Source organism: Pelophylax lessonae (assembly GCF_965119305.1).
Source record: "Pelophylax lessonae genome assembly, chromosome: 6".
Classification (NCBI taxonomy): domain Eukaryota; kingdom Metazoa; phylum Chordata; class Amphibia; order Anura; family Ranidae; genus Pelophylax; species Pelophylax lessonae.
In genome coordinates, this window is record NC_138773.1 from 312,329,833 (window position 1) to 312,357,441 (window position 27,609).

The window sequence follows — 27,609 nt, forward strand, 5'->3', positions numbered from 1 at the left end:
CAGTGCCGAATGGCAAAATAGGCCCTGGTCAGGAAGGGGGTAAAATCTTCCGGGGCTTAAGTGGTTAAAAAAATAAACAACAAAAAAAAAAGAATAAATGTAACCCCCCTTGCCCTGCACACACCTGCAAATGCAGTTGCCCCACGCATGTGAAGTATCGCTACAAACATCAAAGTGTGTGCAATAATTTAAGCTCTAGAGCTCAGTTAACACTAAACTGATGAGCTCAATAATCAGAGTAAGAGCAATAATTCTAGGGCCATCATTCATGGTTAACCTCTTCCCGCCCGCATGATGTCACATGACATTGTGGATTTTGAGTGGAGACATATAGATGTTGGGTGCAGCTACAGGCATCATCCTGATATCTTATTTTTCAGCTGGTGATTCTCTGCAATGCTGAAGCCATCCTCACGGCTCATTAGCCACTGGATTTCTTTTACAGGCAGTAGGAAGGGATGTGCCCCCCCCCCCTCTCCAGTGCCTCTCTGGGCACTCCTGTGCTATTGGGAAGCCGGGGATCTGATCTGCTGGTGGCGCCAGATTACCACAGAGCTGGCCGAGGATCAGAGATTCCCCGGCCATCTCTATGACCCTGGGAGGCCAGAAGCAACGTCATTACATAATTTCCGGCTCTGGCAGATGTAAACACCACTTTTTTTTTCCTAGAAAGCAGAGATCAAAGTTTTTTTTTTTTTTCTAACTCATGCTTTCCAGGGTAGGAGGAGACATCTTTCCATAAAGAGGACCTGTCATGCCTTATTTCTATCACAAGGGATTTTTACATTTCTTGTGATTAGAAATAAAAGTGATAAAAAAAAAATTAAAGGGACAGTGTGAAAATAAAATGAATACCGTATTTATCGGCGTATAACACGCACCTAAATTTTAGGGCAGAAATTTCAGGAAAAAAGCTGAGATTCAAAATAAACAGCTTTGAACCCAGAACATTTTTTTTTAAATTAAATGTAGTCTTACCAGTGCCCACAAATGCAGCCTCATCAGCGCAGTGTCGTTAAATGCAGCCTCGCTAGTGCAGTGCCCATACATGCAGCCTTGCCAGTGCCCATACATTCAGCCTCACCAGCGCCAGTGCCCATACATGCAGCCTCACCAGTGCCCATAATTGCAGCCGCGCCAATGCCCATACATGCAGCCTCGCCAGCACCAATGCCCATACATGCAGCCTCGCCAGCACCAATGCCCATACATGCAGCCTCGCCAGCACAGTGCCCATACATGCAGCCTCGCCAGCGCAGTGCCCATACATGCAGCCTCGCCAGCGCAGTGCCCATACATGCAGCCTCGCCAGCGCAGTGCCCATACATGCAGCCTCGCCAGCGCCAGTCCCCATACATGCAGCCTCGCCAGCGCCAGTCCCCATAATTGCAGCCTCACCAGCGCCAGTGCCCATACATGCAGCCTTCGCCAGTGCCCATACATGCAGCCTCACCAGCGCCAGTGCCCATACATGCAGCCTTCGCCAGTGCCCATACATGCAGCCTTCGCCAGTGCCCATACATGCAGCCTTCGCCAGTGCCCATACATGCAGCCTTCGCCATTGCCCATACATGCAGCCTTCGCCAGTGCCCATACATGCAGCCTTCGCCAGTGCCCATACATGCAGCTTTCGCCAGTGCCCATAATTGCAGCCTCGCCAGTGCCCATAATTGCAGCCTCGCCAGTGCCCATAATTGCAGCCTCGCCAGTGCCCATAATTGCAGCCTCGCCAGTGCCCATAATTGCAGCCTCGCCATCGCCAGTGCCCATAATTGCAGCCTCGCCATCGCCAGTGCCCATAATTGCAGCCTCGCCCTCGCCAATGCCCATAATTGCAGCCTCGCCATCGCCAGTGCCCATAATTGCAGCCTCGCCATCGCCAGTGCCCATACATGCAGCCTTCGCCAGTGCCCATAATTGCAGCCTCACCAGCGCCAGTGCCCATACATGCAGCCTTCGCCAGTGCCCATACATGCAGCCTTCGCCAGTGCCCATACATGCAGCCTTCGCCAGTGCCCATACATGCAGCCTTCGCCAGTGCCCATAATTGCAGCCTCGCCAGTGCCCATAATTGCAGCCTCGCCAGTGCCCATAATTGCAGCCTCGCCATCGCCAGTGCCCATAATTGCAGCCTCGCCATCGCCAGTGCCCATAATTGCAGCCTCGCCATCGCCAGCGCCCATACATGCAGCCTTCGCCAGTGCCCATACATGCAGCCTTCGCCAGTGCCCATAATTGCAGCCTCGCCAGTGCCCATAATTGCAGCCTCACCAGCGCCACTATACACATCACTTTTAAAAATCTCCAGAAAGAACCCCCGAGAGGTAGAAGGGGGCGGGTGGCGCCGAGGAGAAGGAAGGATGCGCTCTCATCGGAAGTCCCGGCGCCTATGATTGACGTCGGCATAGGAGGCGGGACTTCTGATGACAGCGCGTCCTTTCTTCTCCTCGGCGCCGCCCGCCCCCTTCTACCTCTCGGCGCTGCTTTCTGGACATTTTCTTTTTTATATCGGCATATAACACGCACAGCTACTTTTTCCTCAATTTTTAGGAGGAAAAAGTGCATGTTATACGCCGATAAATACGGTAATACATTTTTTTTAAAGCGCACCGTCCCCCTCGTGTTGGCATGCAGAAGCAAACACATTTGTAGTTTTGCGCCCACATATGAAAACAATGTTCGTGCCACACATCTAAGGTATCGCCGCGAGCAGCAGAGCGAGAGCAAGAATTGTAGCGTTAGACCTCCTCTGTAACTCTAAACTGGTAGCCTGTAAAAATATTTTCAAGCGTCACCTATGGAGATTTTTAAGTAGTTTGGTGCCATTCCGCAAGCGTGCATAATTTTAAAGCGTGACATGTTAGGTATCTGTTTACTCGGTGTAACATCATCTATTATATTTTATATAAACAATGTGTTATTTATTGTGTTTTTTTGCATTAAAAATTCATTTCAGTGTATTTTTCTGATTTTTACATGTAGGAGAGAAATGTCAAAATTGGCCTGGGTGGGAACTAGTTAAAGGGTAACTCCATGTTCATGGGGGAAAAAAAAATCGCAAATTTAAATCTGCAGCGCTGTCATTTGGCCTGCAGGGGTTCTGTACACAGATGGTATACAGACCACCCCCAGAAATGTAATTTCCTGTTTGTGTGATTGGCTCACTGATTTTCCCAGAAGTCTGCACTAAGATACAAGGCATCCCCTGCAACAAGAATGTAATTTTTAGGTGAGATACTTCCAAAGGGAAATTATATCAAGGGATGAAGACCCTGCCACTTTCCTCATTAGAGCCCTGCAAGTGCAGCAGCTGATTGATAATTATAAAGTTTCTCACATTTACTCTGCTCATGCACACAGAGAAACAAACTGCATTCTCTTCAGAAGATAGGAATCTGAAACAAGGTTTGGTACAATCTCTGCCATGTACATAGATCACCCAGAGGGAAAGGTTTCTTTGTTAATAAAAGTGGAATTACTCTTTAGGCCCCTTTCACACTTGTGCGACTTGGGACTGAAAAGTCGCGTGACAAGTCGTAGTCCATGATTTCCATGAGTACTTTTCATATCTGTACGACTTCAAGTCTCAACGACTTCAAAGTAGTGCCTACACTACTTTGGCCCGATTTTAATGCGTTTTGAGGTCCATAGGCATTGCTACAAGTCCAGTCAAAATAATTGCGGTAAAATAGCGTGACTTTTAGGTCGCAGAAGTGTGAAAGGGGCCTTAAAGTGATTGTAAAGTCTCGTTTTTTTTTTTTTTAATAACAAACATGTTACACTTACCTGCTATGTGCAGCTGGTTTTGCACAGAGTGGCCCGGATCCTTCTCTTCTCGGGTGACTTTTCCATGCTCCTGGCCCCTCCCTCCTGTTGAGTGCTCCCACAGCAAGCAGCTTGCTGTGGGGGAACCCCAGTAGAGTCGCAGCTTGCTGGGGGGGGGGCACCCCAGTAGAGTCACAGCTCCCTGTGTCCATTCAGACACGGATCTTGTGACCTGGCCCCGCCCCCTCTCTCTTCTGATTGACTGACTTTGATCGACAGCAGCAGGAACCAATCGGGCCGCGTTGCTGTATAAGCCAATGAGGAGGGGAGTCCCAGGCAGCTCAGAAACTCCTGCAACATCACTGGATAAAGATGGGCTCAGGTAAGTATGAGGGGGGCTGCTGCACACAGAAAGTTTTTTTTTTTTTTTTTATCTTAATACATAGAATGTATTAGGATAAAAAAAACCTTCTGCTTTTACAATCCCTTTTAACCACTTTAGCCCCGGAAGATTTGGCTGCTCAATGACCATGCCCTGTTTTGCGATTCGGCACTGCGTGACTTTAACCACTTAAGCCCCGGAGGATTTGGCTGCTAAAGGACCAGGGGTTTTTTTGCGATTTTTTACTGCGTGACTTTAACGGACAATTGCGCGGTCGTGCGACGCTGTACCTAAACGAATTTGACGTCCTTTTTTTCCCACAAACAGAGCTTTCTTTTGGTGGTATTTGATCACCTGTGCGATTTTTTGATCACGCGCTATAAACAAAAAAAGAGCGTAAATTTTGCAAAAATAACAATATTTTTCACATTTTTTTATATGAAATTCCCCAAAAAAAAAAGTAAAAATCAAAATTTTTTAACATTTTTCGGCCAATTTGTTTTATGCTACCTATGTTTGGTAAAAAAAATCGCAAAAAGCGTATTTTGATTGGTTTGCGCAAAAGTTATCGCGTTTACTAACAAAGGGAAAGATTTTTGTCATTTTTGGTGTTTTTTTTTTTAACGCGTAATGGCGGCGATCTGCGATTTTCTTTTTTCGGTACTGCGACATTGCGGCGGACAGATCGGACCCTTGACTGACATTTTTGACACTTTTGGGGGTACCAGTGACATTACTGCAGTAATCAGTGCTATACATATGCACTGTTACTGCAAAAATGACACTGGCAGGGAAGGGGTTAACTTTATTGGACAGGGAGGGGTTAAGTGTGTCCTAGGGGCGTGCTTTCTACTGTGTAGGGACATTGCTATTGGTGTAAAAGCAAAGATCAACCGTTCTACATAGTAGAACGGTCAGATCTTCACTTTTACACAGGGAGAACTGACAGGCAGCTTGTTTACACAAGCTGCTCTGTCTTTCTCCCTTCACAGGAGCGATCGTAGTGTGGCCGGCGGACATCGAGTCCGCCGGTCACACGCACTGACTTGCCTGTGAACGAGCCGCGGCGGGCGCGCGCCCGCCCGCGATAGGCTCGCAAGTCAGTGACAGGCGAGTGACGTACCGATACGTCACTCTGCCTGGCCGGGGCTGACCGCCGCAGTATATAGTCGTGCGGCGGTCGGCAACCGGTTAACAGACAATTACGCGGTCGTGCGACGCTGTACCCAAACAACATTGATGTCCTTTTTTCCACAAACAGAGCTTTCTTTTGGTGGTATTTGATCACCTGTGCGATTTTAATTTTTTTCCCTATAAACAAAAAAAGAGCGACAATTTTAAAAAAAATAATATTTTTATATGAAATTCTCAAAAAAAAATGTAAAAATCAAACTTTTTTAACATTTTAGGGCAATTTGTTTTCTGCTACATATTTTTGGTAAAAAAATCGCAATAAGCGTATTTTGATTGGTTTGCGCAAAAGTTATTGCGTTTACTAACTACGGAAAAAATATGTAATTTTTATTGTTTTTTTTTTTTTTAACTAGTAATGGCGGCGATCTGCGTTTTTTTTTTTTTTTTTTTTTTTTTTCTTTTTGCGGGACTGTGATATTGCGGCAGACAGATCGGACCCCTAACTGACATTTTTGACACTTTTGGGGGGACCAGTGACATTACTACAGTAATCAGTGCTATAAATATGTACTGTTACTGTAATAATGACACTGGCAGGGAAGGGGTTAACTTTATTGGTGACCAAGGGGTTTAGTGTGACCCTAGGGGCGTGATTGTAATTGTCAGGGGGAGTGGCTTGTTAGATCATCACAGAGACATACGATCCTACATAGCAGGATCGTATAACCTCTGTGATAATCTAAGGGAGAATGACAGCTGTGTTTACATCAGCCGTCTGTCTTTCTCCCTCTGCTGCGGGAGATCGTGAGTCACCGGCGGCCATTGGAGCCCCTACAGGCAGCTGAGCAAGCGACGTACGGATACGTCGCTTTGCCCAGCAGCGGCAGAGTGCGGCAGTATATGCTCGGTGGGCGGGGGGTAAAGTGGTTAAAGAGGAAGTAAACTTCCATTTTTAAATTCTACCTATAGGTAAACCTATAATAAGGCTTACCTATAGGTAGTGTAAATATCTCCTTAATATGCACCATTCAGAGGAGATTTATTGTACATGCAGCCAATGACATCACTGGCGCATGCACTCTAAAGGCACGGCCACCAGTGCCGTTCCTTCAGAGTTTGTGCTGTGACTGACGTTCCCGCGCGCATGCGCAGGAGTGACGTCATCGTGGCTCCGGCCGGTCACAGAGCCGGAGTCCGCGAACCCAGGAGCAAGAAAAGTGAAGACTGAAGCTGTCTCCAGGGATGACATTGGATCGCTGGAAGGCTTTGTTTTCTGGTAAGTTTCACATAATATGCTAGTTTGCGATGCAAACTAGCACATTATGCCTTTGCCTTTCAGGTAAGAAAAAAAAAAACTTGCAGTGGTTTACAACCTTTAAGTCTAAACTTATGGGCCGTAAAGGCTTTTATAAAGCATTGCCTGTGGAATATTTTTGGGTACCGTAGTTTTTCATATCATGGGCTCAGGCAATTTTGAGACTTGACATGTTTGCTATCTGTTTACTCGACGTGACCCCATCCACCAAAAAATTGTGTGTGTTGGCATTAAAATTCACTTTATTATATTTATTTCCTGAAAATATACTGTGCATACCAAAATGCAACCATTGTCTTTTTATTCTACAGGGCCTCTGCTTTATGAAATATATAATGTTCTGGGGGTTTTTTATGTCATTTTATAGCCAAAAAATACAGATTTTTACATGTGTGCAAAAAATGAAAAAATAGCTCCAGAGGTGAAGTGGTTAATAGGATTTTTTTGGTTTGAATAATTCTGTTTTTGGGATAGCCAAAGCATTAATTGTCGTACCCCATAGGATGACACTGTGATCGTAGCCAGTGTATTGCTTAGCGGAGCGTGAGCTGCGTGTGACAGTCACTCCTGTCCATGATCTACGCCTGCTCAGAATTTTACTGACTTTAATAGCTCTGGGAAAAAAATGGTTTATCCATTTAACAGCCTTGTCAGGGCTGAGCAATAATGTATGAGGGAAGGAGTCGGTGTTCCCGATGAGGATTTGCAATCTCTGCATAAAGAGACAATCTCCAGAGATGGAGGTAAACAGCCCGGATCTGACCTGAAGAGTGAGGTGAAGTGTTTGGACATGATGTGATTTGCATTTTGCCTGCGTGGTTAAAATAGGAAAAAGAAAAAAAATCTTCTTACAAAGGCTCAAAAAATGGTATTTCACTAAAGGTCTCTGATCTAGGGATCCACCAATATCATTTTTTCAGGGGCGATACCGATTTTCCGGTCACCCTTCAGGCCGATAGCCCATGTTAGGTGCAAATATTCTGTACATTTAAAGTTTTTTTTGTTTTTACACTGTCCTTTTAATTTTTATTTTTTTTTATCACTTTTATTGCTGTCACAATAAATGTAAACATCCTTTCTGACAGTAATAGGCAGTGACAGGTACTGTTGTGGAGGGATCTGGGGGTCTATAAGACCCCAAACCCCTCCTCTGCACTTAAAAGCATTCAAAACACCAAGTTTGGCTGTTTTGAATACTGTAATTTTTTAAAAATCTGGCGCCTTTCAGCAACCGGAAGTGACGTCATGACATCGCTTCCGGGTTACTACATCAGAGACCCAATCGGAGCTGATTCCGGCTTTGTAACCGGAAGTGACGCCATTACATCGCTTCCGGGTTACTACATCAGAGAACCAATCGGAGCGGATTCCGGCTTTGTAACTGGAAGTGACGCCATGACATCGCTTCCGGGTTACTACATCAGAGACCCAATCGGAGCGGATTCCGGCTTTGTAACTGGAAGTGACGTCATGACATCGCTTCTGGATTACTACATCAGAGACCCAATCAGAGCTGATTCCAGCTTTGTAACCCGAAGTGACATCATGACATTGCTTCCGGGTTACTACATCGGAGACCCAATCAGAGCTGATTCCAGCTTTGTAACCGGAAGTGACGTCATGATATCGCTTCTGGATTACTACATCAGAGACCCAATCAGAGCTGATTCCGGCTTTGTAACCGGAAGTGACGTCATAACATTGCTTCCGGGTTACTACATCAGAGACCCAATCAGAGCTGATTCCGGCTTTGTAACCGGAAGTGACATCATGACATTGCTTCCGGGTTACTACATCGGAGACCCAATCAGAGCTGATTCCGGCTTTGTAACCGGAAGTGACGTCATAACATTGCTTCCGGGTTACTACATCGGAGACCCAATCAGAGCTGATTCCGGCTTTGTAACCGGAAGTGACGTCATGACATCGCTTCTGGATTACTACATCAGAGACCCAATCAGAGCTGATTCTGGCTTTGTTCGGGTCTTCGGCCAGCCGGCAGACATGCCATCTGGTCGCTCGGGCTTCCCGGTGAGATGGTAGACACAGGAGGAGATGCGGCGGGAGGGGGGAAGGCCCCTCCCACTGCTTGTAATAACAGCCGAGCGGCTGATTGGCCGCATCGGTTGTTATTACAAGAAAGCCGACTGTCGGCTCTAAAAAGCAGTACCAGGGTGATGCCTGCAGCTGCAGGCATCACTGCGGTACAACTACTTGAAGCAATATTGGCCATATCGGCAAGTTTGTGACTGATACTTCAAAAAAAGTGAATATCGGCCCCACCAATAATCGGTCGATCCCTATTCTGATCCCTTTCAGAGTTGGGATTCTGGCTTCAACCCTCTTCCAGGAACACTATCTAGTTGTGTCTAGGTGGGGTTCCTCCACTTTCCTCTTATAAGTCAAAAGCAAGCTGGTAAAGGCAATATACACCCAAAGCCATATATCCAGTTTAGATTGAAGCGTGTTTGGACAAATCACTCGCTGGTAATAGTTGAGATCTCTCAGTAAAGAGAACCTGTCATGCTTAATTCTATTACAAGGGATGTTTACATTCCTTGTAATAGCAATAAAATTGATAAAAAATTAAATAAAATTTAAAGGGACAGTGTAAAACTAAAAAGTAAAATAAATAGGAAAAAAATAAATTAAAGCGCCCCATCCCTCCGAGCTTGCGTGCAGGAGTGAACACCTGCGTAAGTCGTGCCTGTATACAGTGTGACATAAAATATTGCAACGACTGCCATTTTATCCTCTATGGTCTCTGCTAAAAAAATATATGTGTGTGTATGTATGATATATATATATATATATATATATATATATATATATATATATATACACACACACACACATACATATACACTGCATATGTGTGTGTGTATATGTATATATATATATATATATGTGTGTGTGTGTGTGTGTGTGTGTGTAATGTTTGGAGGTTCTAAGTAATTTTCTAGCAAAAATACAAATTTTTACTTGTAAACAACAAATGTCAGAAAAAAGGCCTGGTCTTAAAGTGGTTAAACCCAAAACCAAAAATGTAATATATTGCAGCTTACCAATCATTCGATGTGGTGGTTGCATTAGTTTTCATTTTTTAGGCTTTTTTTTCTTCTCCTATCACCTGGTGATCTGGCCAGTAACACACCTCTTGTATTAGAGCGCCCCCACTCTGGATGAAAGAGCACAGGAGGAACATATGCAGAGCAGCATTGTCAGTCTCTGGGAAGGGGAGTGTTAGATGGACTAGCACTGACATTGTTCATAACTGAAGCATGGTATACCGTTTACTATACTTCAGTTTGTGAATGAACAGGAAGCTCTGTACAGAGCTATTCCTGTCCTTTTCATTCTGTGTACCTGAAGCTGCAGACATGGAGATTGATGGCTGTGTCCTCAGTCTCCGTTCTATGTCTCAAAGGTGGAACATCAGAGGTCTGTTTAGATACAAAAAGCAATTGACTCCTGCGCTTGAGGGTTGGCCTTGTGGCTAGTATCCCAAAAAATGCAATTTGGGTCTGATTGAAGTTATTCCGGCTGTGCTGCCACTCTAAACGGGTTGTGGTAACCCAAACAGGTTCTGCAAAAGGAATGGACAGAGGGCGCACCAGCGGTTTAGATCCCTGATATCTCCCCAAACCCCACATAACAGGCTTCTAAAAAAAAAAAAAAAATTATAACAAATAAAATTGAATAAAATGGTATAAAAAAAAAAAACTACTGACACTAGTGGCAGAACTAGCAGGGTCGCAAAGGTTCACTTGCGACCGGGCCCTGGCATCTCGCCACCGTGGGAGGGCCCCAAGACAGGAGGAAGGGGGTCTGATGCAGATCATGTGAAGGGTCCCGCTGTGAGACCATAATAAAGGGCCTCGGGATCAGTGGGAAAGGCCCTGGCCAGGGGTCAGCAATGCCCTTCTTGGTTTTTTACACCGGGGCTCTGAAGGTTATTGTTATACCTCTTAATGACATCAATATATATATTTTTTTTTTTTTTTTTTTTACTTTTACAGACACAAAGACCAGAAAATGGAGCTTTCTGTTGGAAGACTACCAAAAACTGAGTGAGTTACTTATCTTATATTTTAGTTTTTACTTCAGAATTGGTTATAAAACATCTTTGTGAAGGCAGATTTTCAGGAGACGCCTTGGTGCCCTTTTGCTTTTCGGGTCTCTGTATAAAGGTCGTCCTTTGTGACCCTCGCTTGTGTGAATGGAGCTATCCGTTGTTTTTTTTTTTTTCGTTCATCCCAATGGCTGAATAAAAAATATCTAATCTATGCCCAACTTTAGGCCCCTTTCACACGGGCTTTCCGATCAGGTCTGCTTATCAATTTTTCAGGTGGACCTGATCGGATGCTCCATGCACCTCTATGGAGCGGCGGATGTCAGCGGTGACATCTCCGCTGACACCCGCTGCTATCCGATCCTGTCTGTGCAATCTAGACGGATGGAAAACCTATTTTCCATCCCTCTGGAGGATCGGATGAGAACGGACAGGCAGTCTATTTTCGTCTGATCTCTCATAGAGAAGAGCGGGGATTTGACAGGTCTGTGTCAGCACAGTGAGCGGAGAGGGACCTGTCATCCGCTTGCTCAGCGGGGATCAGCGGATCGATCCCTCCGCTGAGCAAAACGGGAGTCCGCCGGGCAGAAAGCCCGTGTGAAAGGACCCTTAGGAAGTGAAGGTACAGGGGTACACAGGGATTGATTTAAAAACATCATTAGGGCTCCATTCTCACTAGTGCGACTTGGACACATAGGGGTTGATTTACTAAAACAAGAGATTGAAAAAATCTGGTGCAGCTGTGGATGGTAGCCAATCAGCTTCTAACTTCAGCTGGTTCAATTAAGCTTTGAAAATAAAACTTGGAAGCTGAGTTTTAGTAAATCAACCCCATTAAGTCGCATGACAAGTCACAGCATATTGATTTCAATGGCACCAGTTCAAATCAGTGTGATTTAAAGTCAGTGCCCACATTACTTTGATGCAACTTTGATCCAGTGTTTGTACCGTAATTGCACTTTAAATTGTGTGACTTTGAAGTTGCACTAGTGGGAACAGACCCTTAAAGTGAAAGTAAAGGCTAAACCTACTCCCACCCCCATACCAAGCCCAATCTATCTAGCCCTATAAAGAAAAGATCGCTATACTTACCTATTCATATGACGTCCTCCCGAATCGCGCCTCACACCTGGGGCCACCTGTCGCAGCCAATGGCCGATTACTGTACCGGTCTGCTGCCGGCACCATGTGATGGCTGTAATCAATCACAGCAGGTCACATGACAGTTGTACACAATGAATGGCTTCCTTTCAAACCATCCATTGTGTACAATTGTGTTGCTAGTAGTGGTGCACTGAAATTTTTGGCCGAAAATGGGTCAAAGGTGCCAGAATTAATGGCCGCTGCGAGGAAGGGGGCGCAGCAGAGGTTTAAAAAATCCCGCCTCTGGCTGACGGCCCGCCTCTCATTGATGTCAATACTATGACTATGTGTATGAACTAACACACCAGGCGGGTGGGCGAGCGGCCGCTAATAGCTATAACTAAGTGAGCCCTTCACTTCCCTGTCAGGCGGAGTCTGGCTAAGACTGCCCATACATTTTTCTTACAATTTACTGTACAATTTTCTTAAAATGTACCTTCAACTATGTAGTACAAAGGCCTGCCTTATAGAATACAATTGAAAGTGTTGTTTGTTCTCATATTATATAGATTTTGGTAAATCTAACAGAAAATTGAACAGGAAAATGTAATATGTATGGCCAGCCTAAAGCCCCCGTACACACGATCAGATTATCGAACGATCTGTCGTCCGTTTTTTGTGGCATGCTAGTCTGATGTGGAAAGTGAAGAGGTTATTTTCATATGAATTTTCCCATACGACAGAATTCTACTTCAGAAGTGATGTCATGTGTTGGATTGCTTTGTATGTGTTCTTTCTTCTCTGAGCATGCCCAGTCTTGCTCTTAAGATTTTTTTCCGTCGAAATCTGTACTAATGAGACAAAAATCTGACGTTGTATTACGGACGAAAAAATTTTTATAGCCTGCACGTCAGGATTTTGTCAGCCGAAAAGTCGGAGTTGGCTGGCGAAAGCACCATACTAACAATCCGAAAATCGGCAGATCGGTCGTCGGACGAATTTTCCCTACAGATTTTCTTATCTTGTGTACGGGCCTTTAGATACAAGTCAGATTTCGGGCATCCCCTGCAACAAAAATGTCATTTTTGGTGAGATACTCCCAATAGAAACACGTCTAAAGGGATGCAGGCCCAGCAGATTTCCTCATTAGAGCTCTGCAGCTTCCACAGCTGACAGATAATTATGAAACCACTCCCATTAGACCCACTCAGCACAGAGGAACAAACAATGATTTCTTCAGAATAAAAAAAGGTAGGAATCTGCAACAAAGTTTTTTTTACAATCCTTGTATTGTACATAGATCAGTGTTTCTCAACTCTGGTCCTCAGGGCACACTAACAGGCCAGGTCTGCAAGAAAACTGAAATACATCACAGGGTATATCATTTGCTGCTCAGTGATTGCAGTATTCTAGTCTGCATCTCCCTAAGGTAATACTTAAAATTTGGCCTGTTAGTGTACCCTGAGGACCGGAGTTGAGAAACACTGACGTAGATCACCTAGGGGGAAATGTTTTTTTTCGCAACAAAAGTGGAGTTACGCTTTAAGTGATAAATCTTCTGCATTGTGTAAAAAGGCTGTGTTATCCTGTATGCACATATTCTCCCCCCTCCTGCATGTTCACTCTGGACAAGTCCAGATAAGCACAGTAAGTGTAGTTCAGCTGCACATGCTCAGTTTGGTCTCTATCGCTCAGAGAACACTTCCTGGTTTTAGCTGAGCTATTCAGGTCACATGGTATTAACATCACACATGTGGGAGTGTATACAGATCCTAAATGACAGCCCAGTCCCTCCCTCCCTCCTCCTCCATGCCCAGTAACTAAAAAAGAACACAGTGGGTAGGATGTCACATCTTGATTGATGGATGGTTGTTTTTTTCTTGAGAGAGTACATGTGATCAGCACAGGGCCAATCAGCACTGTCCAGACATGTTCAGACAGAGAATTTAGGGTCTTGAAGCCTGATAGAACAATCGTAGGAGAAATGAAAACTCCTACGAACTATCAGCACTCACTAATACAAGTCAGAAGAGTGCTCTAATTGCTATATACTGCTGATGAGAAAAAGTAATTATCACTTTTTATTTACTAAAATAATTGCATTTCCATGTTCTGTGTACTGTAAGACACCAGATTTAGTGACTGCAGGATCTGGGTTTAGTAACCCTCTAATGAATTCTATTCATTAAGATAAAAAGCCTTCTGTGCAGCTTCCCCAGCCCCCCTAATACTCACCTGAGCCCTATCTCTGTCCAGCGATGTTCACGAGTCCCTCGGCCGCCCGGGACTCTCCCTCCTGATTGGCTGAGACACAGCCGCAGCGCCATTGGCTCCCGCGGCTGTCAAGCAAAGTCAGTTAGCCAATCAGGAGGCGGGGGGGGGGGGCGAACCGCAGCTCCGTGTCTGAATGGGCACACAGAGCTGCAGATCGGCTCGGGTGCCCCCATAGCAAGCTGCTTGCTGTGGGGGCACTCGACAAGAGGGAGGGGCCAGGAGCGTCAGGGAGGGACCCAAAAAGAGGAGGATCTGGGCTGCTCTGTGCAAAACCAACTACACAGAGGAGGTAAGTATAACATGTTTGTTACTTAAAAAAAAACGGGAAAAAAATAAACAAGGTTTTACAATCGCTTTAAGGTCAGGGTTTGGTGCAGGTCACTCTAGTTCCTCCACACCAAACTCATCCAACTATGTCTTTATGGAGTAGTTGGTTGAGAAGACCTGGCTTGTTCCAATTCATCCCAAAGGTGTTCAGTAGAGTTTAGGTCAAGGCTCAGTGAAGACCACTTGAGTTCCTCCACACCAAACTCATCCAACCATGTCTTTATGGAGTAGTTGGTTGGGAAGACCTGGCTTGTTCCAGTTCATCCCAAAGGTGTTCAGTAGAGTTGAGGTCAAGGCTCAGTGAAGGCCACTGGAGTTCCTCCACACCAAACTCATCCAACCATGTCTTTATGGAGTAGTTGGTTGAGAAGACCTGGCTTGTTCCAGTTCATCCCAAAGGTGTCCAGTAGAGTTGAGGTCAAGGCTCAGTGAAGGCCACTGGAGTTCCTCCACACCAAACTCATCCAACCATGTCTTTATGGAGTAGTTGGTTGAGAAGACCTGGCTTGTTCAAGTTCATCCCAAAGGTGCTCAGTAGAGTTGAGGTCAAGGCTCAGTGAAGACCAATTGAGTTCCTCCACACCAAACTCCTCCAACCATGTCTTTATGGAGTAGTTGGTTAGAGAAGACTTGGCTTGTTCCAGTTCATCCCAAAGGTGCTCAGTAGAGTTGAGGTCAAGGCTCAGTGAAGGCCACTGGAGTTCCTCCACACCAAACTCATCCAACCATGTCTTTATGGAGTAGTTGGTTGAGAAGACCTGGCTTGTTCAAGTTCATCCCAAAGGTGCTCAGTAGAGTTGAGGTCAAGGCTCAGTGAAGGCCACTGGAGTTCCTCCACACCAAACTCATCCAACCACCCACCATTTATTCTATTGGGTTTCTGCTTGAAAATATATGTCTTTGGGTGTTTTAAGTAATGTTTTAGATAAAAATGATGATTTTTGCATGTAGGAGAGAAATGTCAGACTTGGCCTGGGGGGGTCAAGTAGATAACCGGTTGCCGACCGCCGCAAGTACATATACTGCGGCGGTCAGCCCCGGCCAGGCAAAGTGACGTATGGGTACGTCACTAGCCTGGGAGCCAATAGCGGGCGAGCGCGCACCGCCGGAGGCGCGCTCCCGCCTCGCTCGTTCACGGACGCCTCAGTGCGTGTGACCGACAGACCCAATGTCTGCCGGTCACTCGCGATCGTCCGCTGTGAAGGGAGAAAGGCAGGCGGCTGATGTAAACAAAGCCGCCTGTCATTCTCCCCTGTGTAAAAGCACTGATCTAACGGTCCTGCTATGTAGGAGCGTTGATCTCTGCTGTTACACACACAGCCACATCCCTGCACAGTTAGAAGCACGCCCCTAGGGACACACTTAACCCATCCCTCTCCAATAAAGTTAACCCCTTCCCTGCCAGTGTCATTTTTACAGTAACAGTGCATATGTATAGCACTGATTACTGTAGTAATGTCACTGGTAACCCCAAAAGTGTCAAAAATGTCAGTCAATGGTCCGATCTGTCTGCCGCAATGTTGCAGTCTCCCAAAAAAAATCGCAGATCGCCGCCATTACTCGTTAAACAAAAAAAAAAAAAAAAAAATGACAAAAATCTTTCCCTTAGTTAGTAAACGCAATAACATTTGCACAAACCAATCAAAATACGCTTATTGTGATTTTTTTTTTCCCCAAACATAGGTAGCAGAAAACAAATTGTCCAATAATTAAAAAAAATTTTGATTTTTTTAAATTTTTTTGGGGGGGAATTTCATATAAATTGTGAAAAATATTGTTATTTTTGCAAAATTGTCGCTCTTTCTTTGATTATAGCGCATGATCAAAAAATCGCACAGGTGATCAAATACCACCAAAAGAAAGCTCTGTTTGTGGGGAAAAAAAGGACGTCAAATTAGTTTAGGTACAGTGTCGCACGACCGCGCAATTGTCTGTTAAAGTCACGCAGTGCCGAATCGCAAAATAGGCCCTGGTCAGGAAGGGGGTAAAATCTTCCGGGGCTTAAGTGGTTAAATAAATATTTTTCACTATTGGTCAGTTTTAATAAATTGCATTGAATCCCAGCACAGCGACTATGCTAGCTGGTGGTACGGGTGCTTTAGAGCCGGTCTACGTGTGTGCAGACACAGTTGGATTTTGCTGCGGGGAAATGTACATATTTACTCTGCTAAATGGAGCTCATGAAAAAGAAGGTTTATCTCCGGAATGAGTCTATTTTGCAAATAATTGTTTATGAAGCTTAACGTTCCTCTCCACCCCCTGCTCGGCGCAGACCCAGCGCTCCGTCAGACTCGGATGAAAAGGTCGTTTTAGGCGATGCTGTGATTCACGCCGGCCAGCACTGTTCTAAAATTGCGGCTGTAAAAAAAAAAAGAAAAGAAGAGCGCACTGTAATAAGCCAGGAAATTGCAGCAATTGTTTAGCACCTAATTTCATTTGAACCGTATTCGCTGCAATGTCATAAACCCGCCTCGCTTTTATTTTCTCCACCATTGCAAGTGCGCTTAACCCCACGTTCCCTGGCGGTCATAGTTTTCTAAACCCCCCTCTCTGATGAAGATGTAATAGAGAGCTGTGGGGGAGCAGCGGATTGTTTTTCGGTGGAAGGATTAGTGGATGGGTCAATTGCAGCAATTATGTTTCTTTCTCGTTCATTGAGGGACACAGGATTCAGAGACTGTTGGATTGTTCTGCTGCCTGCAGGAGGATTTGGACATTGGCAAAGGAAAAAAAAAACACAATGACCAGCCCGGTGTTCCCCTTCTACTCTCATGTCTCGGGTTTTTGTCCTGAAAGGATGGACACCTTTTCTCTAATGCTAGCCAACTTTCTTACATTTAAGATGACTGTTTTTTTCTTCAATCAAGATTCTCCCACACACTACTTGAGCTGGTCTCTATGCGCAGCTATTTGGATTGACATTTCCTCAGCAATAGCTTTGGAGGAAAGGGAATCGGTGCTGATCACTCGCTGTGTTTATTCATAACTGAAGCCTAGTAAACTGTTTACTAAGCTTCATTTTGCGAATGAACAGGAAGCCGCTCAGCACAGAGCACTTCCTATTCATTCACTATCCAGTGCAGCTAAGGCTGCAGAGAAAGGGACTGAGGAATCTCTGTCCTCAGTCTCAGAAGTGAGACATTAGGGATCTCTTTAGACCCCAGCAGGGCTCCTTAAAAATTGTAAAAAAAAAATTAATAAAAAAATATTGTAAAATAATAAAAACTACTGACATCATCCTCTGCCCTACTGACACAGTCCCCTGCCCTAGTGAGATCATCCTCTGCCCTAGTAACATCATCCAACCATGATAGATGCCCTACTGACACAGTCCTCTGTCCTAGTGACACAGTCCTCTGTCCTAGTGACACAGTCCTCTGTCCTAGTGACACAGTCCTCTGCCCTACTGACACAGTCCTCTGCCCTACTGACACAGTCCTCTGCCCTACTGACACAGTCCTCTGCCCTACTGACACAGTCCTCTGCCCTAGTGACCTCATCCTCTGCCCTAGTGACCTCATCCTCTGCCCTAGTGACCTCATCCTCTGCCCTAGTGACCTCATCCTCTGCCCTAGTGACACCAACCTCTGCCCTACTGACACCAACCTCTGTCCTATTGCCACGTCCACTGCTCTACTGACACCGTCCTCTGTCCTACTGACACCAACCTCTACCCTACTGACATGTCCACACCTCTACTGACACCGTCCTCTGTCCTACTGACAAAATATGCTGCCCTTCTTACTGACACACTATCCCCTGCCCGACTCACACTAACCTCTACCCTACTGACACATCCATTACTCTACTAACTGACACCATCTACTGTCCTTCTGACACCAACCTCTGCTCTACTGACACCGTCCCCTGCCCTAGTGAGATCATCCTCTGCCCTAGTAACATCATCCTCTGCCCTAGTAACATCATCCTCTGCCCTACTGACACAGTCCTCTGTCCTACTGACACAGTCCTCTGTCCTACTGACACAGTCCTCTGCCCTACTGACACAGTCCTCTGCCCTATTGACCTCATCCTCTGCCCTAGTGACGCCAACCTCTGCCCTACTGACACCAACCTCTGTCCTACTGCCACGTCCACTGCTCTACTGACTGAGACCATTTTTCCTACTGACACCAGCCTCTACCCCACTGACATGTCCACACCTTTACTGACACCATCCTCTGCCCTACTGACACCGTCCTCTGCCCTACTGACAAAATATGCTGCCCTACTTACTGACACACCATCCCCTGCCCGACTCACACTAACCTCTACCCTACTGACACATCCATTACTCTACTGACTGACACCATCTACTGTCCTTCTCACACCAACCTCTGCTCTACTGACATGTTTACTGTTCTACTGAAGACCCACTTTGTGAGAGAGTGGTGTGGGCTGAACACAGGGCACTACCTCATCTGTGATACAGGCAACACAATTAAGTTGGACAACATGCAGTTTAATCTTAAGAGGTTCTTTACTGTTAGAGCAGTAAAGATGTGGAACATCCTTCCACAGTTAGTGGTATCAGCTGATATCATAGATAACATAAAAAAACAGTTTTTTTCAACGAACACAGTATACATGAACATGTGAGTTCATAGAGTCACGCCCGCACGTGCGAATTAAAAACAGATGGTTCTGTGTCTGTATTCAGCCTTACGGTTTACAGTATGTAACTATGAAAAGGACCTTTGGACGCCATTGTTATCCCTATTTTTTCCATCAGCTTACTGCAGAAAGGATTAGCGTTAAATGATTGAGTGCTGACATAATCCCCTACATGAAGTGTTCCATGAGCACATGCTCCCCACTCTTTTTTCCCACTATTCAGTTTGAGGTAAAACATTCCTGGCACTGCTTCTTATTGCAAGTGACGTGTGGATCACCCTTAGTTGATCTTCATTGGTCACCTACAGCTGTCTAAACGTCTCCTGCTACCTGCAGCCAGTTTGTTAGTATTCAAGGCCTAGCCTTGTACCCTGGGCTGTGCTGTCCATGCCTTTCAGTACAACACAATCTTGCATCCCAGACATGCAGAGAGCAGTCCCGCTGTAACTAGTCCCTCCAATTCATGATCCACTGACAGCTCCAGTGCTGACTGCAGTGCACCCACTTGAGGGTCTGACACTGAGAGCATGGAATGCAGTCCTCTGCCTAAGTCCTTGCATTCCTTGAAGTCTTCCCTAATGGGACTGGAATACTCCTGATAAGCTGTTCACACTTCCCAAATGTTTGCCAGCCCTATACCCCTTTCAGGAGACCTTTATTAAGATGTAGACTGCTCCCACTGTGGATCCAACTGTACCCCGTCTGTTTTTAAAGACCCCATCTACACATTTTTAAAGATTCTTTCCAAACCTTTTTTTTTTTTTTTTTTTATAAATCTATAAATCTGGCCCTGCATTACAGCATGCTTTGGCCGAGTTTTGAGTCTGTCTAACATTAGAGGACTAAACAAGAGCCATGAGAAAAGATCCAGTTTCTGTGCAAGTTGATCCTCTGTTTGTGGAGCCTTTAGAGCTCATGCTGGCAACCCTAAGATACTGCATGGATGGATTAGTTGATGTCTTATTTATTATTATTATACAGGATTTATATAGCACCAACAGTTTGCGCAGCGCTTTACAATGTGAAGGAAGACAATACAGTTACAATACAGTTCAAAACAGGAGGAACTAGAGGGCCCTGCCTCGGAAGATTTTACCCCCTTGTGGACCAGGGCCTATTTTGCGATTCGGCACTGCGTGACTTTAACGGACAATTGCGCGGTCGTGCGACGCTGTACTTAAACGAATTTGACGTCCTTTTTTTCCCACAAACAGAGCTTTCTTTTGGTGGTATTTGATCACCTGTGCAATTTTTTGATCATGCGCTATAAACAAAAAAAGAGCGTCAATTTTGCAAAAATAGCAATATTTTTCACATTTTTTATATGAAATTCCCCCCAAAAAAATGTAAAAATCTAATTTTTTTAACATTTTCGGCCAATTTGTTTTATGTTACATATGTTTGTTAAAAAAAATAGCAAAAAGCGTATTTTGATTGGTTTGCGCAAAAGTTATCGCGTTTACTAACAAAGGGAAAGATTTTTGTCATTTTTTTTTTAACGCGTAATGGCGGCGATCTGCCATTTTTTTTTTTTTTTTTGCGGTACTGCGACATTGCAGCGGACAGATTGGACCCTTGACTGACATTTTTGACACTTTTGGGGTTACCAGTGACATTACTGCAGTAATCAGTGCTATACATATGCACTGTTACTGCAAAATGACACTGGTAGTGAAGGGGTTAACTTTATTTGAGAGGGAGGGGCTGTGTGTGTCCCTAGGGGCGTGATTCTAACTGTGATTGGCTGTGGCTTGAGCTATAGAAACAGTGATCAACGGTCCTACATAGTAGAACCGTGTGATCACTGTTTCTACACAGGGGAGAATGACAGGCGGCTTGTTTACATCAGCCGCCTGCCTTTCTCCCTCTGCAGCGACGATCGCCGAGTGACCGGCGGGCATCGGGTCCGCCGGGCACACGCGCGGGGGGGTCCGTGACCACGCGGGAGCGCGCTCGCCCCCTAGACCCTCACAGGCTAGGGACGTATATCTACGTCACTCTGCCTGTGAGGGGCTGACTGCCGACGTAAATAGTCGTGCGGCAGTCGGCAAGTGGTTAACATATGAGTCTCTTGTTGGAGTTTTTGGCTGAAACATTGGGCTGCTCATACAGTTTCTGCCCATACCCTCCAAGGGGCAACATAAAAGAAGACTAAACCTCTGTCAGGGTAGACAGGAAGGCCTAACCCCCCACCTTCCCCCCTGGGGCCAAGAAAAGTTCATTAGTTTCCGCTACAAACTTTGGGCTTCCACATACCCTAAACCTGCTGACCAATCCTCTACAGCAGTGATGGTGAACTTTGGCACCCCAGATGTTTTGGAACTACATTTCCCATGATGTTCATGCACTCTGCAGTGTAGGTGAGCATCATAGTAAATGTAGTTCCAAAACATCTGGGGTGCCAAGGTTCCCCATCACTGCTCTATAGCATGAAGGCGTGCTTACACTTTCCAAAGTAGGGAAACATTTGTTAGCCTTTGCTGACATCTAAACAGATGGTATCTCAGATGCCTGCGTACAAGAGGTGATTTCTAGGGCTAGGGTTCCTCTCTCAGCGCCTGCTTGGGTTCACGTTTTCGAACCTGTCTGTGTGACCACATCGCAAATCTCCATGCAGCCCTTGTTAGTCTTATAGGTCAAGTAGGTTGATACATCAAGGGGATATCTCTTCAGTTCCTGCAGGGGAAAGGTTTCATGGGTTCTACATAAACCTTTCACAGTCCCCAGACCAAATGGTAATATCTTTTTTTCATTTTTGCATCTCAAGGCCCTTAATGTCTTTATTCAGGTCCAAAAATTCTGCATTGAATCTATGATGTCTGTCACAGCCTTCCTCCTCTATTCCGTGTGGGCAGCAATGATGTATACTTGCATGTTTTTGCAGCGCATCAAAGTTTTTCCAGCTTGGCAGCGATTCCTTAGCTTTGCTCCCCAGCACTTCCAGTATGTGACCCCTACCTTTTAGCCTGTCTTCCACATCTTGAATGTTTATAATTGTGTTGGTGTTGGTTCCTTTGGTGTTGGTGTTGGCTCCTTTGCTTGCCTTGTTACTCCCATGCCTTCCCCATTGTGGGATATCTTGGTAACCTCCATGGAGAAAGCAGTAGGCACTAGTTATGGCAAATAATGAGTCATGGACAATTAAGGGGGTTGTAAACCCTAGTTTAAAAAAAAAATGAAAATAACAAAACAGTCCCAAAGCAGCTGCTTTCCCTGGGGCACCCATGTGGGCTTGTTACTGAGTCCTGCTGCTGTGTCCATTGCCTTTTTCACCAGTTCTCTCTCCAAAATGTGCATCTCACTGTCTTTAAACACTTGCCGACCACCGCTAGTACATATACTGCAGTGGTCAGCCTCGGCCAGGCAAAGTGACGTACCGGTACGTCACTAGCCTGTCACACGCTTGTGAGCCAATAGCGGGCACGCGCCCGCCCCGGCTCGTTCCCTAACAAGTCAGTGCGTGTGACCGATGGGTCCGCCGGTCACTCGCGATCTTTCGGCGGGAAGGGAGAAAGGCAGGCGGCTAATGTAAACACAGCCGCCTGTCATTCTCCCCTGTGTAAAAATGGAGATCAGATGGTTCTACTATGTAGGACCGTTGATCTCTGTTTTTACAGCCATGTCCAATCCCAGTTAGAAACACGCCCCTAGGACACACTTAACCCCTCCCTCTCCAATACAGTTAACCCCTTCCCTGCCAGTGTCATTTTTACAGTAACAGTGCATATGTATAGCACTGATTACTGCAGTAATGTCACTGGTACCCCCAAAAGTGTCAAAAATGTCAGTCAAGGGTCCGATCTGTCCGCTGCAATGTCGCAGTCCCGCAAAAAAAATCGCAGATCGCCGCCATTACTCGTTAAAAAAAAAAAAACAACAAAAATGACAAAAATCTTTGCCTTTGTTAGAAAACGCGATAACTTATGCGCAAACCAATCAAAATACGCTTTTTGCGATTTTTTTTTTTTTTTTACCAAACATATATAGCATAAAACAAATTGGCCGAAAAAGTTAAAAAATTTAGATTTTTACATTTTTTTGGGGGGAATTTCATATAAAAAAATGTGAAAAATATTGTTATTTTTGCAAAATCGACGCTCTTTTTTTGTTTATAGCGCAAAAAGTAAAAATCGCACAGGTGATCAAACACCACCAAAAGAAAGCTCTGTTTGTTGGAAAAAAAAGGACGTAAATTTTGTTTGGGTACAGCGTCGCACGACCGCGTAATTGTCAGTTAAATTCGCACAGTGCCGAATTGCAAAATATGGCCTGGTCAGGAAGGGGGTAAAATCTTCCGGTCTTAAAGCGGTTAAAAATACGCTCATTGAGAATTTTTTTGTCAAAGACATGTAGTTAAATACATTTTGGCCTAAATATATGACAAAAATTTAATATATTGGATATTTTTTAACTGTCAAATTAGAAAATGTTAATTTTTTTTCTAAATTTTCGCTTTTTTTTTTTTTATTAATATCACAAAAAAGGAAAAGCGCAGAGGTGATTAAATACCACCAAAAGAAATCTCTGTTTGTGGGAAAAAAAGGACGTAAGTTTCGTTTGGGTACAGCATTGCATGACTGCGCAATTGTCAGTTAAAGTCGCACAGTGCCAAGTTGAAAAAAGGGGCTTGGCCATTAAGCAGGAAAATCCTCCGGTCTTAAAGAGGAAGTAAACCCTCCACGATTACCTATAGGTAAGTCTATGATAAGGCTTACCTATAGGTACTGTAAATATCTCCTAAACATGCACCGTTTAGGAGATATTTACCTTACATGCAGCCAGTGATGTCACTGGCGCATGCGCTCTGAAGGAACGGCTGCTGGTGCCGTTTCTTCAGAGCCCCGTGCCGTGACCGTCGGCTCCCGCGCGAGTGACGTCACCGCGGCTCCGGCCAATCAGATGGCCGGATGCCGCGATCCCGGAAGACGGGCGACTGGACATGTCGCCCGTCATACAGGTGAGCGGGCGGCACGGCGGGGGCTCGTTCTAAGGTAAGTATTTCATAATGAGCTAGTATGCGATGCATACTAGCTTATTATGTGTTTCTCTTACAGGTTGCAAAAAAAAAAAAGTTATATGGGTTTACAACCTCTTTAACCACTTAAGCCCCGGAGGATTTTCCTGCTAAAAGACCAGGGGGTATTTTGCGATTCGGCACTGCGTGACTTTAACGGACAATTGCGCGGTCGTGCGATGCTGTACCTAAACGAATTTGACGTCCTTTTTTTCCCACAAACAGAGCTTTCTTTTGGTGGTATTTGATCACCTGTGCGATTTTTTGATCACGCGCTATAAACAAAAGAGTGACAATTTTGCAAAAATAGCAATATTTTTCACATTTTTTTATATGAAATTCCCCCAAAAAAAATGTAAAAATCAAAATTTTTTAACATTTTCGGCCAATTTGTTTTATCCTACCTATGTTTGGTAAAAAAAAATCGCAAAAAGCGTATTTTTATTGGTTTGCGCAAAAGTTATCGCGTTTACTAACAAAGGGAAAAATTTTTGTCATTTTTGTTGTTTTTTTTTTTTAACGCGTAATGGCGGCGATCTGCGTTTTTTTTTTTTTGCGGTACTGCGACATTGCGGCGGACGGATCGGACCCTTGACTGACATTTTTGACACTTTTGGGGTTACCAGTGACATTTCTACAGTAATCAGTGCTATACATATGCACTGTTACTGTAAAAATACACTGGTAGTGAAGGGGTTAACTTTATTTGGGAGGGAGGGGCTGTGTGTGTCCCTAGGGGCGTGCTTTCTACTGTGATTGGCTGTGGCTTGAGCTGTAAGGACACTGATCAATGGATCTACATAGTAGATCCATGTGATCAGTGTTTTTACAGCGAGGAGAATGACAGGTGGCTTGTTTACACAAGCTGCCTGACATTCTCCCTCTCCCCCGCCGATCGCCGAGTGACCGGCGGACATCGGGTCCGCTGGTCACACGCGCGGGGGGGTCCCCAGAGCCTCACAGGCGAGCGACGTAGACCTACGTCACTCTGCCTGTGAGGGGCTGACTGCCGCAGTAAATATACTGTGAGCAGTCGGCAAGCGGTTAAAGTCGCGCAATGCAAAGTGGCCTGGTCATTAAGCAGGAAAATCCTCCGGTCTTAAAGTGGTTAAGGGGGTAAAACCCTCCAGAGCTGAAGTGGTTAATGTCTATGGAATCATTGTTCCATGTGAAGATTGGCGGGCCGTTGCAGGCGCGACGTTTTACAGGAAATCATTGTTAACCAGCTACATTGTCACTTTCACTAAAGAGAGGTAAAACGCCTCAATTCTGTAAGCATTTTATACTTAATTCTCAGAATTTCTCTTCATGTGCAGAAATGAAAGGACACATCAGATCCATTGTCCTTGTCTGTACACTCTATTGAGCGGCTGAGGATGACTCGGTGTTCTATCATTTAAAAAGAACACACATGAAAGGAAAACACGGAGTGAGACTCCGCGAATAAGCCAGCGAGTATTTTCGCCATTTAGCCTTGGTACAGGGACACATCGGCTTCCTGGAAAACAAAATCGGCAGGAAAATCTCCGTGCACAAAAGCATTCGCAGAAATAATTGCACTTTCTCTAAACTGGATAGCAGGGAGGATCTTTTACGGAATTTCCCTTTATTGCACGGTAGGCGGTTATTTTCAGCAAGCGGTAAAGTGCAGGTAATTGGAACATGGACTTTATTATTATGCTTAGCACTGCATTAACTGCTGTAAACATCACTCCAAACCTCCTGTTGTTTGGTGAGCTTTGCGATTTCAAAGCAAAGACTTTCTCGTTTTATGTACACCAGATTATTATTTTTTTTTTTTTAAATACGGAGCTTTATAATTATCCATCATTCATATGAAATTTAATCAAGGAACAAATTACAGGATGCAGCCACCTTTAATAAAACCCAGCAGAGCTGGGATTCCGTGTTCGCTGTGCACAAAACTGCAGAGACATGCAGAATGAATTGGGAGAAGTTCCTGGCTACTCTCACTTGTGACAAAAGTGATTATCGTGGGGGGGGGGGGGGGGGGGTTTAATATTAACTGGACTCTGGTCTAATTAGAGAGCAAGATAATGATTAAAATTGAGAATATAATATTTTCTCATTGAGCAAGTATGTTGGGTAACTACTTTAACCACTTCATTAATGGGCACTTTTACCCCCTTCCTGCCCAGGGCAATTTTCAGCTTTCAGCACTGTCAGAGTTTGAATGACAAATGCGTGGTCATGCAACACTGTAAACATGATTTTTTTATCGATTATCTTTTTTAGACGGGTGGAGCTTTCTTTTGGTGGTATTTAATCACTACTGTTTTTTAATTTGTTTGCTAAATAAATAAAAAAGAACAAAAATGTAGAAAAAAATGATTAGTTTCTGTTACAAAGATTTGCAAATAAGTAATTATTCTTCCGCGCTCTTGGGTGCTGGTGAGGCTTCACTGATGGGCGCTAGTGAGGCTGCACTGATGGGCGCTGGTGAAGCTGCACTGATGGGCGCTGGTGAGGCTGCACTGATGGGCGTTGGTGAGGCTGCACTGATGGGCGTTGGTGAGGCTGCACTGATGGGCGTTGGTGAGGCTGCACTGATGGGCGCTGGTGAGGCTGCACTGATGGGCGCTGGTGAGGCTGCACTGATGGGCGCTGGTGAGGCTGCACTGATGGGCGCTGGTGAGGCTGCACTGATGGGCGCTGGTGAGGCTGCACTGATGGGCGCTGATGAGGCTGCACTGTATCTATGTAGCTTCTGGCAACTCCATAGCATGTGGATCAGGTCCCCAACTGCCAGTTTACATCTGGGGCAGAACGCCATCTGGTCTTCCCCCAAATGAAAACAGCTTTTTTAGGGGTATAAAATGCTCTATGGAGTATATAGAGCTGTGCAAGTTTCTGAGACACTGAGAAGGATAACTTGTCTACTAAGGTTAATATACCATCCCATTGGGCATCTGCTAATTTCCCCAGATCCTCTTTCCATTTTAATCGGCTACCCAGTTGGGTGTCTTTATCCAATATTTTTGCTTGTATATTTTCATATAATTCTGAAATCAGCCCTCACACACATGAACTTTAATGACATCCCAGTCTTAGTCTGTAGGGTACAATATTGAGTTGGCCCACCCTTTGCAGCTATAACAGCTTCAACTCTTCTGGGAAGGCTGTCCACAAGGTTTAGGAGTGTGTCTATGGGAATGTTTGACCATTTTTCCAGAAGCGCATTTGTAAGGTCAGACATTTATGTGGACGAGAAGGCCTTGCTAGCAGTCTTCGCTCTAATTTATCCCAAAGGTGTTCTATTGTGTTGAGGTCAGGACCAGTCAGGTTCCTCCACCCCAAACTCGCTCATCCATGTCTTTATGTACCTTGCTTTGTGTACTGGTGTGCAGTCATGTTGGAACAGGAAGGGGCCGTCCCCAAACTGTTCCCACAAAGTTGGGAGCCTGAAATTGTCCGAAATGTCTTGGTATGCTGACGCCTTTCACTGGAACTAAGGGGCCAAGCCAACCCCTGAAAAACAACCCCACACCATAATCCCCCCTCCACCAAATGATTTGAACCAGTGCACAAATCGAGATCCATAAAGACATGGATGAGTGAGTTTGGGGTGGAGGAACTTGACTGGCCTGCACAGAGTCCTGACCTCAACC

General features: G+C 45.0%; 1 protein-coding gene across 2 annotated transcripts in view; it reads left to right on the forward strand.

The window, feature by feature from the left end:
* Window positions 1–27,609, forward strand: part of SMARCAL1 (SNF2 related chromatin remodeling annealing helicase 1) — a 109,527-nt gene that overhangs the window by 14,764 nt on the left and 67,154 nt on the right. For both annotated transcript variants that reach the window (XM_082262242.1, XM_082262243.1), the window contains exon 5: window positions 10,616–10,666. In XM_082262242.1, the coding sequence (XP_082118368.1) occupies window positions 10,616–10,666 (51 nt within the window). The remainder of the gene's footprint in view (window positions 1–10,615; window positions 10,667–27,609) is intronic.